The sequence below is a fragment of the Saccopteryx bilineata genome, chromosome 4 (genome assembly GCF_036850765.1).
Source record: "Saccopteryx bilineata isolate mSacBil1 chromosome 4, mSacBil1_pri_phased_curated, whole genome shotgun sequence".
NCBI classification, from domain to species: Eukaryota; Metazoa; Chordata; class Mammalia; order Chiroptera; family Emballonuridae; genus Saccopteryx; species Saccopteryx bilineata.
The window spans coordinates 291,152,143-291,171,411 of NC_089493.1; the positions used below are offsets into that span (position 1 = coordinate 291,152,143).

General features: G+C 53.9%; 1 protein-coding gene across 6 annotated transcripts; it reads right to left on the reverse strand.

Moving 5' to 3' along the window:
• Window positions 1-1,362: 1,362 nt before the first annotated feature.
• SH2B1 (SH2B adaptor protein 1) lies at window positions 1,363-11,137 on the reverse strand. Of its 6 annotated transcripts, XM_066275522.1 has the most exons (11): window positions 10,512-11,137; window positions 10,287-10,399; window positions 7,083-8,107; window positions 6,726-6,827; window positions 6,404-6,495; window positions 6,131-6,306; window positions 3,588-3,791; window positions 3,192-3,403; window positions 2,817-3,041; window positions 2,323-2,422; window positions 2,005-2,144 (listed from the first exon to the last, which is right to left on the reverse strand). In XM_066275522.1, coding segments are annotated over exons 3-11 (2,049 nt in total). In that variant the 5' UTR covers window positions 8,019-8,107; window positions 10,287-10,399; window positions 10,512-11,137; the 3' UTR covers window positions 2,005-2,142. The 6 variants fall into 6 exon arrangements, with proteins under 6 accessions (XP_066131620.1, XP_066131614.1, XP_066131619.1 ...); XM_066275517.1 differs by lacking the exons at window positions 10,287-10,399; window positions 10,512-11,137 and adding an exon at window positions 8,481-8,508 and having other exon boundaries at window positions 1,958-2,144; window positions 2,870-3,041; XM_066275520.1 differs by lacking the exons at window positions 10,287-10,399; window positions 10,512-11,137 and adding an exon at window positions 10,106-10,212.
• Window positions 11,138-19,269: the final 8,132 nt, after the last annotated feature.

The following is a 19,269-nucleotide window of genomic DNA, read 5'->3' on the forward strand; positions in this document are numbered from 1 at the left end:
CGAGGTGCCAGTCTCCCCTCACCATCTCGCTTTTAGAATAGGGCACCCAGGTCCCCAAACCATCCCCCCTCTGCAAGGCCAATTCTATCCCTAGTCTCCCGAGGCCAAGGTCTGGGGGATCCCCGGGATTAGACAAAAAACCGGGAGAGCCAGCAGGCTTCCCCCAGCTAGCCCCAAGCCGGTGGCCTATGAGCCCAGCTGTCCCCTGTCCATCTTCCAACAGGACACGAGGCCTAGAATAGCAAGGTCATAAGCATGGTAGGGCCTGGCAGTGGGGGCAGAGGCTGAGGGGCGTGAGTGGTGAGTGTCTCTCCACGCTGCCTGGGAGGAAAAGGAGGCAGAATGGCAAGAGGCAGCGCTGGGTGGGGGGGGAGGGTCAAGCAAAACAGGCGAGGGTCTTTCGAATCTGGTCCCTCCTCGTTGGCACCCACCACCCGCACAACTGGGAAGCCCACGGGTGCCCCCCACTGGAGGAGGGCACAGCTACAGTTCAGAGAGCACAGCCTGGGTTCAACTAGGGGGTGGGCAGTGAGGGCAGAGTGGGGGAGAGCAGGATGGTGGAAGGGAAGGTATTGCAAACTCAAAACACCCACAGGGCAGATGTGTCATGTGAGGGAAGTGGTCTGGCAGGGACGAGCAGATGTGGAAGGTGACCTGCGTCAGGCTGGATTGTCTGCTTTTTAAGAGAAGCCAACAATCTGAACTTCTAAGTGAATTCCAGTGGAAACATTACCCAGGTCAAGCAAATCAAGTCAGCAGCTCCAACCTAGATGCAGCTCCTTTTACAGATGGGAGTACTGAGACCCGGATTGGCTACACCTCGCCCAGGCCACGCAGCACAGGAGAGGCAAAGCTCTCCTGTGGAGTGGGATCCAGTGCTCCTGGCTACCTACCCCCCAGCTTCGCAGCTCGGCTCTGAGAACGAGACCCGCCTGCCCTTGGGCCCCTCTGCAGAAGCTCTGTGGCCGCCACACTCTCTTTCCCAACAGGGACCGCGCCCCCAGCCCAGTGTCCTCTCCATCTGCCTGCTTTCTCCCTAGGGTGGGAAGCCTTAACTGAAGAATTCAGAGCAGGAAGGGCCTTGGAGATCATTAGGCCGCTGGCTGCTGTGCTGTCCCGTTAAGAGAACTCGGCTGCAGACCCCGAGAAGCGCGGTCTGGCTCTGCGCCTACCACTCTACCAACAGGACAGCCCTCACAGGGCCACAGACGGAAAGGCCAGGACTAGGGAGCGGCACCGGACTGCCGCTGACCCGGCCCCCTGGCCTCTCAGCCCTGGAGCTCACAGCACGAGTGGGCTACCTTCCTGACCCGCCTGTCACAGCCCCCACTGCAAACACTGGCCACAGCCACCACAATGAACTGAGATAAACCCTTTTATTTATGTATGCGTCTCCACTTTGTTTAAAACAACAACAACACCTTAATATTAACTGACAGCCCTTCTCCCTCACCCCTCCTTGGGCTGGGGGGTAGTTAATGGGGAAATGGCCCCCAGGGGTGGGGCTGACCATGAGAGCCCCTCGGGGAGATAATGGGGCCCGAATCCCCTCCCCAGGGGACGGGGCACCTGTAGTGTATGAACTGGGAGGGTAACAGGGTTCTTGAACCTCTTCTTGTACCAACGTAGATGCCCTTGGCCATCAAGGGTGAGGAAGCATATGGGGAGGGAGGGAATTCCTACCACTCCCCTATGTCCCTGCCCAGCCCATCTCAGGAACTGAGGGCTGGGGAGCAAGAAAGTGGAGAAAGGTGGGGGTAGGGTATCTCACACAAAAGAGTACTGGTTATTAATGGCTCTGGGGTGGCCCCCTTCTTCTCCATCGCCCCCTAGTGGTAACTGCTGGAGCTGCACCATCAGTGTTGCCCCAGAGACCCCACCAGATCCAGGGCCTCCCTGGACCTCCATGCCTGGTGCTACGGCTTCTTCCAATTCAACCACGGGGACCAGCTCAACCACGGGGACCAGCTCTTCCTGGACCCCTCCACTGCCCGCTTTCTCTTTCTCTTGCCTCTCTTTGGCTGCTGTGGCTGTTGCTGCCGCCACTTCTGGCGCCCCCGACGCCTCTTCTGCCCCAGGAGGTGGGGGATCTGTCCATGAGGGGAGCTCAGGGGGCGGGGGTGGGTCGTGGGAGGTGCTCGGTTCTGGAGAGGAACAGCAGTAAGACAGACTGATTGTGGAGGGAGGCAAGCTCTTACGCAGCCTCCCCTTCACTCGACCCCCCGGCACCATGTGCTATCTCCCCCACATCCCGTCTCCTGAGCAACCCCCCATCCATGGAAGATGGATCATGGGCGGCGGTGAGAGGAGGACCACACTTACACACAGTCACTCGTTCCGAAGGGCATGAGGGTGGAGGAGGCATCGGGGTAGCATCGATCTCCCTCGCACACCCCTGCATGGCTCCCGGCCTGCTCTCGGCCTGGGGGGGAGGGGCAACGTGGGGACAGATGGGATGTCGGGTGGGGAAAAGGGAGAGATCAGACAGGGACATCAGGCATCAAGGGAAGAGGGAGGGGGATCAAACCAAGCATTCCCAAGAAGGGCAGGCCCAGGCAAGGCTGTGAGAAGAGGCAAAGACAAGGGGGGATGTATCCAGGAGACAGACAGGTGATGGGACAGAGGCGTCTGATGGAATGGGAATGCACCAGCCCACGCTCGGCTTCCTCCCCGGCTCCAGCCAGGAGCCCTCTGCCTTCCTGCCTCCTCTGGCACATTTCTTTCCCTCTGAAACCCCAGCACACAGGCCTCGCCCCCCTGCTCCCCGAACAAAGCCTGTCTTCCTCACAGGCCCCCCACCTTGCTGGCACACACACCTCCTCACTTCTTGGGTGCACGGGCACCTCCCCTGCAGACCTGCTCTGCTCACCCTGCTGTCGCTGGGAGGACACGACATAGCTGCCAAGGACAACGTCACTGGGGCCTCCAGACTCCAGAGGGATGGGGTGCACCCGGAAGTGCTTGAGCATATCAAAAATGGACTGGAACCACAGGTGCTGGACACGGCACTGGCCCTCTTCATTCAGTGACAGACGCAGGTGCTGAGGGCAGGACGGGCAAGGTGAAGCAGGAGCCCGAGCCCCTGCCGACCACAGAGCACATCCCCCCTCAGAGGGCAATGTTCCCGCCTCCACCCGCGACACTGCGCCCACGCCCGCCCGCAGCTCAGAGCCGTGTCCTTGGCCACTCACCTTGGCCTTGCCCTGAAAGTTGAAAGTGAGGACGTATTCGCCCCGCCTCGTCTCGCTCTGCCGTACCAGGAAAACCCCGTGGGAGTCGGCGCCTCCGGCCAGCACTAACTGGGCAGCCTTGAGTCGCGAGAGCATCCCGTGGAACCAAGGGTACCCCGAGAGGGGCTGGTCCCCGTCACCTCCCTCTGACTCCCCCTGGAACAGGAACGACCCTTCCGGAAGGAGGGAGGGGAACCTGGGTCAGGAAGCCTCCCAGATCCTGGGAGAAGAAGCCCTTCCTGGGTCACTTCTCTCTGCCCCCCCACCCCGGTCAGACCCCTGGGGACCCCAAGACAAGAGTTCCAGCCAGGCAGGCGACCAGGCCTGGACGGAGACACACACTCACACCTCTGGTACCTGTGGCCGTTTCTGGAGTGTCCAGGGGTGGGTAGGGGGCTGAGAGGGGATGAACTGGCCCTGCTGGGGGTCCCTCTTCAATGGGGATGCGGGGTGGCAACTCTGGGGGGAGCAGTTCCATTGAGTCAAAATGGGAGGCGGCAATGGAGGCAGAACTGGGGGAGATGGATGCCGAGGGGCGGTCCGAGAGGCCCCCATAAGCCCCTGAAAAGCAAGCAGAGGAGAGCCGCGCTGAGAACCGGGGGAGCTAGTCCTCAGCGGGACTGGTCTGCCCAGGCCAGCTCCCACTGCCAGCCTGCCTGTGCGCACTGGGGGGTCAGCCGGCTGGAACGCCGGGTCCTTCTCTAGACAGGGACCCCGCTGTTTTGTTTTGTTTACCGACAGCTAACTTGTGCTCCACATGCTGTGCAGGGACTATAGACGCTGAAAGGAAACCCTGGAATCCAAAAGTGCCTCTGATGGACAGCTACTGCTACAGAAACGGACAGTCGAGTCCCTCAAATATTTTTACATGAAATCGGGGTCCTTTTTTTGGCCAACAGGACAAAGCCTCCAAATATCAGGCATCAAAGACCCTCATGCCAGTCACCCCCCCAACCTACGCCACTCGATCGCCACGTTAACTTGCAGTCACGTAGCTCCCACTTCAGCCCCCTCGTCCCACCCAGTTCTTCCAAATCTTGGGGGGCTCCCCGCACTGCCGGTCTGTGCTTGACCCCGTGCCTGCACCGCGCCGTGCGGTGCTCTCCTCTCACCTTCGGGGTGTAGGAGTCCGTCTGCTCCGCTCCACTCCACCTCCCCGCCTCTCCTCCCTCTCCGAGTCCCCAAGGCACTTCCTGTTGTGCTGCTCGGGGACACTAAGCAAAGGCTCCCCATTTGAGAGTCTTGTCTATTCAACTCAACTGCGAGTCCATGGAGGGCGAGGAGGTGGTCTCAGGCAAGCCCGCATTCCCCCACCCTGCCCGAGCCTAGCACAGGGCCCGGTAGGCACAGGGAACTCCTGAGGGTCTGCCGAGAGGCAGGCCCGAGCCTACAGGAATGCTGCACAGTCGCTGCTCAGAAAACAGGCGTCTATGTAGACAGCAGTGGCTCAGGCATCAAACTGGCACAGCCCACCTGTGTCAGTGACTCTCCGGTGATATCAGAAAAGCCACTTTGCCTGACCTGTGGTGGCGCAGTGGATAAAGAGTTGACCTGGAACGCTGAGGTTGCTGGTTCGAAACCCTGGGCTTGCCTGGTTTGGGCACATGAGGGAGTTGATGCTTCCTGCTCCTCCCCTTCCCTTTCTCTCCTCTCTAAAATGAATAAATAAAATTTTAAAAAAAAAGAAAAAGAAAAAAGAAAAGCCACTTCTCCTTCCTGGTGTTAGCAACCTGAGAACTGAGGGGACTGGAGCTGATGGTGTGTAGGGTCCGTTAGAGCTTTAAGATTCTATCCTGCCTGACCAGGCGGTGGCGCAGTGGATAGAGCGTTGGACTGGGATGTGGAGGACCCAGGTTCGAGACCCTGAGGTCACCAGCTTGAGCGCAGGCTCATCTGGTTTGAGCAAAGCTCACCAGCTTGGACCCAAGGTCGCTGGCTCAAGCAAGGGGTTACTCGGTCTGCTGAAGGCCCACGGTCAAGGCACATATGAGAAAGCAATCAATGAACAACTAAGGTGTCACAACAAAAAACTGATGATTGATGCTTCTCATTTCTCTGCGTTCTGGTCTCTGTCCCTGTCTGTCCCTGACTGTCTCTGAAAAGAAAAAAGAAAAAAAAAAGACTCAATCCTTTGTTTTCCTCACCAAATCCAGCCTGTATGCTGGGTGCTGTGAAACTGGCTCAGAGCGGTGGCCACGAGGAAAGAGCGGCGGGCAGCAGTTTTCAACTCTTTTACACTTGGGACTGACGCAAACAGAGTAATTCTGGGCACTGCTCGGGCAGAACCACCCTGAGCGTAAGTGAATCCAACTGAGACCACCGGGTCTATCACCTTCATAAAACACCTGTGTTGTTAATGTGTTTGTGGACCAGCGAAGTCTCTGGCGGACTGGCAGCTGAGAAACACTGGAGTGGAGTGTGGAAAGGTGAGCTGGGGTCAGGCTGTCCGTGTGTGTTTATGTGGGTGGGTACAGGCATGTTTGTGGTCAGTCAGGCCGAGAAGTACAGAGTCCAGAGAAAATTCGGTACCACTGCCACATGTCCAGAGACACAGAGTAAGTGCAAAATACGTTGTGTGCAAGGTGTTCTGGAAGCTTGGAGAAGATAACCATATTTCTAGGCAGAATGGTGGTCTGTACAAGGACTACGGAAAAGGTGGGCATGGAAGGCAGTCTAGGAGCTTCCCTGGAACTTGTGGGGGTGGCGATGCTCACGGTGCTAAATGGCCAACTGCGCTTGGCATGCTCAGGAACAGAGGACAAACATCTGGTGTGTAGGGTGTGTAGCCGAGGGGCAGGAATGGGTTACACAGTAGAGCATGGAGGGTGCCCGGGCCTGACAGCAGGGGGACTAACGTGGCAGGTCCTAAGACTCGCAGATCTCTAGGGATCGACCCTTACCCTGCGACAGACGGTCGTTGCTCTCGCTGGGCCCCAGCAGTAGATCCTGGCTGGGCAGACTCTCTGAGTGATTCAGGCACGGCAACTCCAGGCTGTCTGGGTTCTCCCTTGTAAGAAACGAGGCCCCAGGGGCCAGAGGAAGGGTCATGGGGTGAGGGCTGGTAGCAGGACAGGGTCTGCAGAGACAGGGGAAAGGGCGCTCACATGTGAGCACAAGGCCACGCCCCACCCCAAGCCCTGGTCCCCTCAGGGCCGCGCGGCCAGGCTCCTCACCCTGGGCTCAAGCACTCCTGGATGTCAGACACCCAGGCCTTCACGTGGACGGCGTCGGCTGTCTCCAGGATATACTCCGAGGAGCCTTCCACCTGCGGGGACAGGACGTGGCCCAACAGCCGTTTCCAGTCGGCCTGAGGCCTCCAGTCACCACTACTGAGACAAGAACCTCCTCCCTATCCCTCCTTCTCCCGGAGAAGCTGGAGCCTCAGGGACATACTCTCCAGGAACCTGATCTACGCGCATCTCCTTCCACCAGCGTCCCTTGCTCATGTGTGCAAAGTGCTTTCACCCCAACCCAGGTGCTCCACGGAGCTCCCACCTTAACCACAAACGTGTTTTCCCGGTCGGGCATCTCCAGGGCTGTGGTTGCTCGCACGTCCGTGATGGCAGAGCAGGGAAGGCTGAGTTGAGGCCGAGATGCCTAGGTCGGAAGGGAGCAAGATCCAGGTTCCGGGTGGGCGAAGCCTACCCTGCCCTTCCCTCCAGTGGTTCCCCTCTCCTTCTACAGGAAGTCAGCAGAAAGCAGTAACGCTCCTTTCCCAGTCCTGCCCACAGCTCCCATCTCAGGATCAGGGGCCAGCTTTAGAAACCAAGGGCAGCAAGGCTATGTGTGCGGGCTGTTGTCCCGTGGGCAGCTCAGTCACTCACTCCCAGTCACCTCCCCTCTGGGTCTCACCTTGGGTGGTACAAAGAACTCCAGCCGACTTCCTCCTCCTCCTTCTCCTTCACTCCGAAGCAGTAAGCGACACTTCTGCCACTGGGGTTGCCCTCCTGCCCCTGAGGTGGGCCCGGCCGCCCCTCCTCCCCGGCCCGTGCCAGCTGGGTCAGGTGCTGCCTCTTCCGCCCCCATGAAACTCAGCAGCTCTTCCCTCTGCACCATCCCTGCTCCATCCTTTAAGGTCCCTCCTCCCCGACTGAGTCTCAGCCTCTCAAAACGGTGAGTCCATCTGTCCCCCGGGGATGTTCCATCACTAACCAGTCCCCTGCCAATGGTCCCAGCCCCACCAGAGGAGTTGGAATTGCTGTTTCCACCCAATACCGGGGGGCCTGATGTGGTCTCTAGGGGCCCGGCTGGGGAGGGAGGGTCAACGGCCCCTCGCCATTGCAGGATGCCACGGACTGAACCGCGGACAGAGCGACCCACTGAGCGGAGGGAGAAGCGCTTCTTTAGCTTTGGCTTCGAGGTCGTGGAAGAGGAAGAGACCGAGGAAGGGAGGGGCCCAGCCAGATCCTCCGACGATCGAGAGGGGCCCAGCACAGCCAGGGGCCCACCCACCCTGCAGCTCTCCAGGGACAGGTCCTGAGGGTGGTTTTCCACACCGGGACTCAGAGGAGCCAGGATGGGTGGGGAGAGGGAGCCAGAGGCGCGGGCCACCTCAGCTTCAAAATGCTGCAGGAAGAGCTCGGCAAAACGGCGGGAGAAGGCAGCCTCGGCCCCGGGCCCCGCATACTGGGGGTGGGAGGCCAGGTAGAGGCGAAAACGGCGGGCAAAATCCAGGGCAGCAGCCCGGGCATGGGACTCGCAGAACTCCCGCCAACTAGGAGGAGGGGGGGGTGGCACGGGGGGAGGGGAGGGGAAGGCCCCATCTTCCAGGGAGGGGGCACCATTCATGATGGTCCCCAGGAGGTGGAGAGGGGGCGCCTGTGGGGAGGGGCAGCAAAGAGGGAAGCGGCCGGAAGACACGAAGTGAGCGGCAGCAGCTGCAGAAGGGACAGAGGCACAGACACCAAGTCACTGCGGGGCTGGGACTGGGCCAGAGCCCCGCCCGAGCCAGACCCCACTGGTCTAGACGCCCCACAAAGCAACGGGAAGAACACCAAATGCGTCCCTTCCCCTTCTCAGACCCTCACAGCCCACAAGCCCCAGCCAGCCAGCGCCCCAGGGCTCAGCCTGAGCCGAGCCTGCTGCCTTGCCAACCCACTCCCCACGTTCTGGTTCCAGGAGTGATAAACGGCTGGCTGTGGGAGCTTCTTCCTCTAAAAAGGAATCTTTTCCATGTCGCCTCCCTTCTCTACAACAGATCCTTCAATATTTACCAACAGCAAGAACACGCTCCCCGTGTGCTGTTCTTACCTTTCCCTGTGAGCGGTTTGAATAACCTCTATAACAGATGAGGAAACCGAAGCTCAGAAAAGTTGCAGACTTTCAAGTCTACTGTTTTTCCCACTGCATAGTTCTTGTCCCCAGGGACTACTCACTGGACCAGGCTCAGTCACAGCCCCCTCAATGCCCCAGCTCTCCGAGGAGCTAGGCCTGCAGAGCTTAGAGACCCTGTCTCACGCATCCAGAGGTCCAGCTCTGAGGAGGGAGAGTGCTCATTGAGGACAGATGGAGGATGGATTGAAACTGCAACTGTCTGGAAAGCTGACCCCAGGGCCCAGCACCCGAGCACTGCGTGGGGAAGGCTTGGGGTGGTCACAGCCCACTTCTTCGGTGCCCTTGTGTTTGGGGCTCAGAGGCAGCAGCACCAGGTGAGGAAAGACTATGAATTGGGTCAGGGCAAGTCTTTGCTGGCCACAAAGTAAATAAAACATAACAGGGAGCTGGGGTCCTAGGACTTTTCACCTCCCTCCTCTCATGGGGGTCGGGGGAGTGTGCCCTAAAGGCTGGGTAGCCTACTGGTTAAGGTCCTGGGTTATGGAGTCAGACTTGGGATGAAATCCAGGCCCTGACACCTATCAACTGTGATTATCTTGAACAAATTATATGTCCTCTCTGAGCTTTAGTTTTTGTATCTATGAAACAGACTAATGATCCCTAACCCCAGAATTAAATGGAACATGTCAGTGCTTGACACAAAGTAAGCACGTAATCAACAACTATCATCATTACTATCTTTACAGGTCCCAATCTTCTAAAAGAGAAAGGAAAGAAAGAGACATCCCAAGGTCTTACAACTAGCAAAAGGCAGAGCTGGGCACGGAATTTACAACCCATAGCTCTTCTGTTAGTGTTCCTCCCCCATATTATACTGGGGGATGACTGGCACCAGGACTAGGATCAGGACAGCTCAGAAAAGTCTACCCAGAACCTCAAACTCCTGTTCAGACCCCCAGTCAGCAACCCTACCTGTTCCTCCCTGGCCTAGGCCCTACACACTGAGATGGCTCCACTCATAGGGGCAATTCCAAACCAACGAGAAGCCAGAAGATGCGAGAGTCACAGAGCACAAGGGAACTGAGCCAAGAGGTGCGGACCAGAACAGAAACCCATCTCCAGGCAGAGGCCGCCTCGACGCACACAGGCCCACCCAATCCTCTACACCACAGGCAGACCCAGCCCCCTTCAGGCCCGCTGACCACGCGGGTCCTGAGCTGGTGACTCAGTTTCTCTTTTGTCAAGCAGGACTTAGACACGTTCTTCCCCGTGCACCTGCCTCTTGACTCAGTTCTGGTATTTCCCGAAGGAAGGGTGGTGCAGGGTGCAGGCCTCGCTCCTGGCTCGGACCCTCCGGGCCGGGTGCAGTCCGCTCTGACCCGACCCTACTCCCTGGACACCCTCTACCCACCCATTCCCCGGGGCCGCAGTCTCCTGGGGACCAGCCCTGTCTGCTGCACTATTCCGGGCCGAGCGCCCCTCCTGCCTCTGCCTCCCCTCCCCCCACGCCCGCTCCCACCCAGGGTTCCTCGGAGGCGCCGCGGCCGGGTCGCGGAGAGGGAAGAAGGACTTGAAGAGGGGGGTTCCGGTTCCGGTCCCACCTGCATCTCGGTCCCCGCGGTGAGCTCCGGCGGCGGTGGCGGCAGCTCCCGCTCCCTGCCCCCTCCCTCCGCGACTATCTCCCAGCCCGGTTCTGCGCAGGCTCCGGGACCCCTTTTCCCGTCACCGAAGGAAGCGATCATAGAGAAGAGCGGCGAGAGGGAAGGGCACCTTCACACTCACTTCTGCCATCCTCCCACTCCGCGCAACCCTGAAGATTTAAGAGGGTGTGACTCTTGGAGGGCTCGGTGACAGAAGCAGCCGTAGGAGGGATTGGGTCCCACCAGAGCGTCCTCCTGGAGGAAATTCAGGACAAAGAAGAGAAGTCAACCATAGAGAAGCCACTTTAGGGGGTAGAAGGGTAAGAAGCTCGAAGTCCTGTTGAAGGCTAGAGCGGCTACTTGGTACCGGAAACTAGTGAGATGAAAAGACTTTTTGTAGAGCCCACTGCAGCCTAGAGCGCCTGGCCGTGCTGCTGCCGGCTTTGTGATACCGCCCTCAAGGAGCTGGGCAGAGAAGACGCGGGTGACCTTGGTGAGGACCTGCGAGGAGGAGGGGCCTGAACTTACAACTTTGGCTTTCTCTGAGGAAACACGACTGGAGGTCGGAAGAGACTCCAAATATGAGACGGGAAATAAAGGCGGGGGTAGGGAGAGCCAGAAATAATGAGGTTTTGGACATGCTTTTGGACGTCAGGAGGCAAGTGGACATACAGTCTGGAGTTCAGGAGAGCCAGAAGGCTGGATACAGAAATTGAGAATCACTAAGGCTTAGAGGGTGGTTTAAATCTTAAGCACAAAGAGATCATCAATCCAGTCTCTCATTGACCAATTCCAACTGGCCTAAGCAATAAGGAAATCTATTTGCACAAGCAATGGAAAATTCTACAGTAGATTAAGTTTCTTCAGGACTAGCTGAATAAAAGGGCCAAATGGTGTCAGGAACCTGTGGTTCACGTTCTCTAGGCTCTGCTTTCACCACGCATCACTTTTGGGCAGGCTCTCCTCTCTAAGCAGCATAATGGCTTTCCATAGCTTCAGACTTAAAGTCCTAATAGCTTAGCAACTCTAGTAGGAGCATGTCTCTTTTCTGAGATTGCAGTATTTCCAGAACTGACGTTAGTTTATTGGTTTAGATCAGGAGTCGGGAACCTGTGGCTCGCGAGCCAGATGTGGCTCTTTTGAAGGCTGCATCTGGCTCGCAGACAAATCTTTAATAAAAAATAATAATAACGTTAAAAATATAAAACATTCTCATGTATTACAATCCATTCATTTCCTACCACTCATGTTCATGGTTGCGGGTGGCTGGAGCCAATCACAGCTGTCCTCCAGGACAACACCAAATTTTTATTGGATAATATGTAAGGTACACGGGTTGTTGTATGGCTCTCACGGAATTACATTTTAAAATATGTGGCGTTCATGGCTCTCTCAGCCAAAAAGTTCCCCGATGCCGGGGTCCAGCCCCGGGGGGGATCCAGGGGTCCCACAGGAGGAGACGGCGTCGGCGAAATCGAGTGAGAGAGCCGAATTCTTTTCTTTCTCTTTATTCTCTAGTTAGCATTTACTGCCAGGCATCTCTACCAAATGCTAGTACAGCTCCTTTTTTATACACACACACCAAGTTACAATTACATGGTATTAATCATTGCTTCTGTTTCACTATGTTTACATGTTTCCAGATAACAGTTAATTTATATCTATAAACTACAAATCAGGTGGCAAATCATTCAAAGTACAATTAAAAAATAACTTGAATAGCGATAACATCGGTAAAAGCTTTTAAAGGATTAGTACTAACAACTCAACTTTACTGTTGTTGTGAGTCAAGGGGCAGAGAGAGATTAACAGACAAAATCATTAGGGAGTAGCAAAGGACCACCGCTTGCTCAGGCAAATGGCCTTGAGTTTATGCAGTGTCCTAACTTTTCTCACAAGACTTCAAAAGGCTTGCTTATTAAGAAATTGTCATAACATCAAGAGTAACTTTTGCTTAAAGATATATAGAGTGCATCTGCAAGATAGCTTAGTAGCAACATAATATCAGAAGGCATTAATTGCTATTGCTTCTATGGATTCTTCCATATTCCTCTTTATTATCTGAATGGAAAACCTTGGGAAAGTATATAAATCTCATGAGAATGTCTCACTGAGAAAGCCCAGTAACTGCCTTCAGTCATAAAACAAGTCTCTTAGCAAAACATTCTTTTCTTGCTGACTGCATTCCCATCCCAAGCCATGCAACGGGCCATTCCATTACACCTTACCTAAGATTCTAATGTCTAGTTAAACTTTATTTATTTACTATATTCATACACTAGTTAAGTTCTAACTATATTCTTCTTAGAGTGTACCACTATCTGCAGATCAAATAAGCAAGAAGAAAGGAAAGTTTCTCTACTCTATCACATGAAAAGGCTAGGGAGAAAAAATGATGAATTAAGTGAAGGCCGAAAGGTGCTCTGTGCACAGCCACTGCCTCCTACCCATTCACAAGTCACAATCTATTCTTTCTAACATGATTAAGAAGAAATTCTCCTACAAACTTAACCCTTTACGAGGGATATCATAGCCAGCCTCTTATGTTTATGAGCCCAGTTCAAGGGGCTTACAGGCTTTTCTGTGGAACTTACACCTTCTGTCTCATTTCCAAAGAAATTACTACAAATCTACAGGGAAAGCACGGTACTATTATCCCTGTGCCACAAATAATAGCACACACCCAGAAAAGGGGGGATATAAGGCCAGATTAATTCAAAAAGTCAAAGGGGGAAGTATCGTTGTGCCTATTCTTTTTGCGGTGACTTTGTCACCCCGCAGCCATTGGTCTTCACTGCAGTGACTTTGTCACCCCGCAGCCATTGGTCTTCTCTGCTGTGACTTTGTCAATCAGCAGTTTTTGGTCTTCTTCTGCTGTGACTTTGTCAGCCAGCAGTTGTGGGTCTTCTCCTGCTGTGACCTTGTCAGCCAGCAGTTGTGGGTCTTCTCTGCTGCTGTGACCTTGTCAGCCAGCAGTCGTTGATTGGCTCCTGACACCCCGACCCCTGGTTTAGATTAAGTGCTCATCCTGGAACACAGAGGCAAGTGACCCAAGAGTTTGGCTATGGGAAAATGCTTTAACTCAACACAAAAATTATCTGTTCAAGGCTGAGGCTGCCCATGGAGTTGGAAAATTCATTGTGGAAGGACAAATTCCGGCCTTAGTTCCCCAGATCTACCTTTGCTCTAACCAAACTAATATCAGCTCACAGACGGCCTTTGTCAGTGTCCCCATCACCATCTTTGTCCACCCATCTTCCCAGTTCAGAGAAAGATACCAATGAAGAAGACGTTAGTTTCTATGGTCGTCTTCCTCCTCCCTGATACCTTTACACGCCCTTTCTCTGCGGTTGGCGCATTGTTGCCTAGGACAGAAACAGTTGAGGAATACAAGGAAGGTGAGGGGCTGCTAATGAGGTTAAGTTTGGAAACGTGTCTAAGCTGTCCAGTGAAGCTTTCTGCAGTAACTGAAGTGTTCTATATTGGCACTATACAGTGTGGTAGCCACTGGCTGCTTGAGCCCTTGAAACGTGGCTAGTGTGACTAAGGGACATATACCTAATGACTCCTGTACTAGACAGCACAAGAGAAATCCACGGCCAACCAGGGATCCAGCAGAGATAGGTCTGTGGCCTGAGCCTCACGAAGCAGGTTAGTGATCAGACGTGAGTAGTGGTTGAAACCATGGATATGAATGAGATTGTCTAGACCAGTGATCGGCAAACTCATTCATCAACAGGGCCAAACATCAACAGTACAACGATTGAAATTTCTTTTGAGAGCCAGGTTTTTTAAACTTAAACTATATAGTAGGTACATTGTTATTCACTTAATTAGGGAACTCCTAAACTGGCCTTTGCTAAAAACCTCAATCTGGTTGAGCCACATGTGGCTCACGAGCCGCGGTGTGCTGACCACTGGGCTAGGTAATGAGAAAAGGGCCAGGGCCTAATTCTGGGGAACAAGCAACACTTAACAGGCAGACAAAGAATAAAAGGTGTTGAGATGATGCCTGGGGTCAGGCTTCCCAGAAGCAGACCCTGAGATGAGGATTTGTATGCAAGTGATTTATTTAAAAAGTGCTACCAGAAGAAACCAGTAAGGGAGTGGGAAAGCAGGGGAGTGAAGGAGAGGAAACCAAACAATCATATAATGAATCTCAGGCAGCCTGAACCCAAAGGGGAGCTCTGGATGTAAGTTATGCTTCAGATTGTCAGGAGACAAGGGAACTGGGCTTTACATAGACCAGTATACTCAGCTGTTGACCAAGCGTTACCCGGGAGATGTCAATTCCAAGGCAAAGCCTCCAGGAGCCTGAGGGCATTCCTAAAAAACAAAACCCTGAAAATTTTGGGGAAACCACACACCAAAGACCAAGGGGTGTGGGAGTATAGAGTATGTGCGGGGCGGGGGGGCTGGGCAAAAACAAATGATAGGGTTCCATGGTGCTGCTGTTGTCCCCCGTAGAAGACACTGATGACTACCTTGCTGAGTGACCTTGGTGAGAGTAATTCAGGGAAGTGGTGGAAGCAGAGGCCAAATGGTAGAGGATTGAGGAATGAATGGAAGCTGAATTAGTAGAAGAGGGATGTGGAGAGCTGTCTTACAGAGGTACAGAGGTTTGGGTAAAAAGAGAAGGAAGGAGTTGTGGAGGGTTGTAGTTTGAGAGGGAGTCAAGATTTGCTTGTTTATATCCTAGGGGATTCTCCAATTGTTTCAGAAGTCTAAGGAGAAAGGAGCCAGTAGAAAGGATGGTAACTGAAGGAATGAGTTTTGGGGAAGGTGTGAAGGATGGGACCCAGGGCCCAGGTTAAGCCAAGGTATTAATGAGAAAGTGAGAAACATTTCTTCCTCAGTAACAGGGCATGTAATACGATGCTTTCAGCTACAAGTAATAGAAACTCTAGTTTAAGGTTGGCTTGACATGAAAAGAGGGGGAGTTTGTTGGTTCACCGAGTTGAAAAATCAAAGATAGAATGACTTTAGGCATGACTACAACCAGAAGCTCAAATTATGTCCATTTGAACTTGGTCTTATTCTTTTTTGGTGTGTGTGACAGAGACAGAGTCAGAGAGAGGGACAGATAGGGACAGACAGACAAAAGGAGAGAGGAGAAGCATCAATTTTTCATTGCAGCTCCTTAGTTGTTCATTGATTGCTTTCTCATATGTGCCTTGACCTGGGGGCTACAGCAGACCCAGTGACCCCTTGCTCGAGCCAGTGACCTTGGGCTCAAGCTGGCGACTTTGGGGTCTCGGACTTGGGTCCTCCGCATCCCAGTCTGACGCTCTATCCACTGCACCACCGCCTGGTCAGGCTCTCATTCTTTGAGCTCTGCTTTCCTCTGGACTCTCTTCATTCTCAGGTCAGGTTTCCCAGGTTGTACGCTCATAGGTAGCAAGCTTGGGTCATCCAGTGACCATCTGTTGTATAATCAAGAATCTATCTGATCTTTGTCCCATGTTCCCGGCACAGGGATTAAAAATGCATTGTACTTCCAGAGAGATAGAAGTGTCTGTTATTCATGAGCCCCTTCAATCACACCCGGGTTTTTACTAATGAGGTGACACATGGCAAGCAGCTCGATTATCTTCAGGATGGGGCTGGTCACCAGAAACACTCATCTTGTGATAAGAGTTGGGATTTTGAGCCAGCTTGACCTCCAGGAAGGGGAGGGAGCCTGAGATTGAGTTCAGTGACATGGCCCAACGGCGTTTCCTGGTTGGTGAATACATTGATGTTCCAGGAGGGTGACGTACCAGTTCCACGGGGAGAGGGAATGGATACTCTGTATTTGGACCCTCCGAGACCTTCCCCTATGCGTCTCTTCATTTGGCTATTCCTGACTTGTATCCTTTATTATAAAACTACAGTGTGTCCATAAAGTCATGGTGCACTTTTGACCGGTCACAGGAAAGCAACAAAAGATGATAGAAATGAAATCTGCACCAAATAAAAGGAAAACTCTCCCAGTTTCATACCTATTCAGTGCAGTTCAATGTGGGTTCACGCACAGATTTTTTAGGGCTCCTTAGGTAGCTATCCCATATAGCCTCTACAGACTTGTCACTGACAGTCTACCAGAATGGGGTTTCTCCACCAAACTGCCGGTTTCCTTCAACTGCTTATCCCACCGAGTAATGTTATTCCTTTGTGGTGGAGTTTCGTTATAAACGTGCTGATATTCACATTGCACTTTGGTCATGGATTTGAATTTAGCGAGCACACTGAACTTTCCTCTGTACCGTCCACATCTCCACTGGCATGGCCATGGGCTTCTCCGCTGCATACACGGTGTTACATCATCATCTGCGCATGCGTACATGCTACCACATCATCCTACAGAAACTGGGAGGGTTTTCCTTTTATTTGGTGCAGATTTCACATTTCTATCGTCTTTTGTTGCTTTCCTGTGACCAGTCAAAAGTGCACCGACTTTACGGACACACTGTATAACTGTAAAAGTATCAATATAATCACTCTCCTGCATTCTGTGAGTTGGGAGTGGGGAACTGACAGATCTGCAGTGGGTTGGTCAGAAGTACAGGTGGCCGGGGGACTCCACGTGCAGCTGGCCTTTGAAGTGGAGCCAGTCTCGTGAAGGACTGAACCTTCAGTTTGTGGATTCTGTGCCAATCTCGGGCCATTGGCACAGGAACTGAATTTCAGTAAGCCCGTTGGGGTTGAACCGGAATACTAGCCCTGAACCAATCCTGGTTCCCAGGAGGATTGATTACGCTGACTAGTAAGTGCTGGATCGTGAAACCCTCTGAGATTGGGATGTGCTGAGCACGGCAGGAGGTGGCTCTTCAAAGGAAAACCAGGGTCTGACTGAGGGGGAAGTGGTTGTTTGTGGGCTTCTTATGGGGGTCATTCTGATCCTCCTACACCCAAGAGAAGGGGATTTCTTGTGTTTTGTCTTCTTTTCTGGGCTGTCAGTCAGCCGTGGTGCTCTGGCCTGGACCTGCTGCCCCTCCCACATCAGCCTCTGCTCTCTCAGGACTGTGACAGCTGCAAGCACTCCAGCTTTGTTAGGCTCTGCCTCGGAACCCACACACACCCCTTCCCGCGCTTCTGTCATCTTCTGTCCCCCAGTTTTAGGATTCAGTGTGTCCTCCTGGAGGAAGCCAGGCATGGCTGAACCACCTAGGCCACCTCTCAGTAGCTTTTTTTTTTTTTTTTAATTTTTTTTTTTCTTCATTTTTCTGAAGCTGGAAACGGGGAGAGACAGTCAGACAGACTCCCGCATGCGCCCGACCGGGATCCACCCGGCACGCCCACCAGGGGCGACGCTCTGCCCACCAGGGGGCGATGTTCTGCCCATCCTGGGCGTCGCCATGTTGCGACCAGAGCCACTCTAGCGCCTGAGGTAGAGGCCACAGAGCCATCCCCAGCGCCCAGGCCATCTTTGCTCCAATGGAGCCTTGGCTGCGGGAGGGGAAGAGAGAGACAGAGAGGAAAGCGCGGCAGAGGGGTGGAGAAGCAAATGGGCGCTTCTCCTGTGTGCCCTGGCCGGGAATCGAACCCAGGTCCTCCGCACGCTAGGCCGACGCTCTACCGCTGAGCCAACCGGCCAGGGCTCTCAGTAGCTTTTGTGTGACATTCACCAAATGTTTTTTTCAATTGGAGTAGCTCCAGTCACAGCTGAGTGACATGAGTGTGCTCAAAGCTGTGTGTGTGGAAGGACATCAGGCCCAGCATGGGGCTGGGGGTGCCTGTGGGAAAACCGCCCTGTTAGGCTTGCTCGCTGGTTTACTGGCTGCAAGTCTTTTGCGCAGTTAGTGCTTGAGCACGTGGCAGAAAGCCACGTGTGTGTCTCTATGAAAAGCTATGGGTGCTCGCCCTCAGGGGCGATTCCCCCAGATCACTGCCCTGCCCCTGCGAGGTGCGGTTCTCCTGGCCCCTTGCCTTCCACTGCAAAAAGCGGTTCTCTTTTGTTTATTCACTCGTCTGTCTCTGCGAGCCTCCGGTAAACCGGTATGGCCTGACGCTTTCCTGGCCCGCAGTTCCATACCGTCAGCCCGAATCCACTGTGAATCCTACAGAAGCCTGGCCTCGGCCACCAGCATTCCAGTGCTGAAAGTGGAGAGGGGACTGGGGCAGTGGTCTGCGAGAGGGTCGATGCTGACCTGGCCAGGGCAGGGCCGTGGGGTTAGTACCGAGGAGAATGTCCGGAGAGATTTCTGAGGACGCACTGCCAGGCTGGCTGGTAGGGAAAGAGCGCGGGGTGCCCCTGAGCTTCCAAAACAGTTGATTTAGTGACACTGCGGACAAAGCTCTGGGTCCTGACGCTCAATCTGCTAGCACGTTGCTGGCCAGCCCAGGCCAGTACACATTTCAGCTCTACAGACCCCACCCTGCTTTTAGAGAACTTAGAGCTCCAAGAAACCTTAGAAATCATCCAGTGTAACCTTGGCACTCCATCCCCATTTCATAGATAATAGAGGACCCAAAAATAAGTGACTCACACTGAGTGAGGCAGGGAGGCAGGAACATTGCGCTGCTCCTGGATGTGCTGTGCCCGGGACTCCGCGCTCCGGGATGATGCTCCAGCCATTCGAGCTATCCGGCCAGGGCTTAATTTCTTTTTGTTTTAGAGAGACAGAGTGGGGAAAACAGCTGTGTTAGGCTTGCTCACTGGTTTACCAGCTGCAAGCACTTTGTTTCATTAGTGTGTGAGCACGTGGCAGCGCCATGTGTGTATAGTCTAGATAAGGCTACGGGTGGTTGCACTCAGGGTGGATTGCAGGTGGCGGATTGCAGATTGCCTTCCCGCCACTAAAAGGGGCCATTTCTCTGTTCGTTGACCTGAGAAGCGGTTTTCCCTGCCTGTGTGCTTGTCCGCCGTTGAGAGATTCTATTAAAGGGGAATGGACTAACACTTCCTGGCTCCAGTTTCTCCACCGTCTTCCCGAATCCATTGCAAACCTGCCTGGCCTCAACCACCGGCATTACATCGGGACCTGAGTGAGGAGTATACAGGAGCTATGGGGAAAGTTACAAGGAAAAAATATCAGACACTGATTTGGAAACAACTGTGAATGTTTGCAGGTGGCCAGCGTCACTGGGAAAGGAAAATCATACTAGATGGGGGGGGGGGGGTCAAAAAGGTAGGCAGGGGCCAG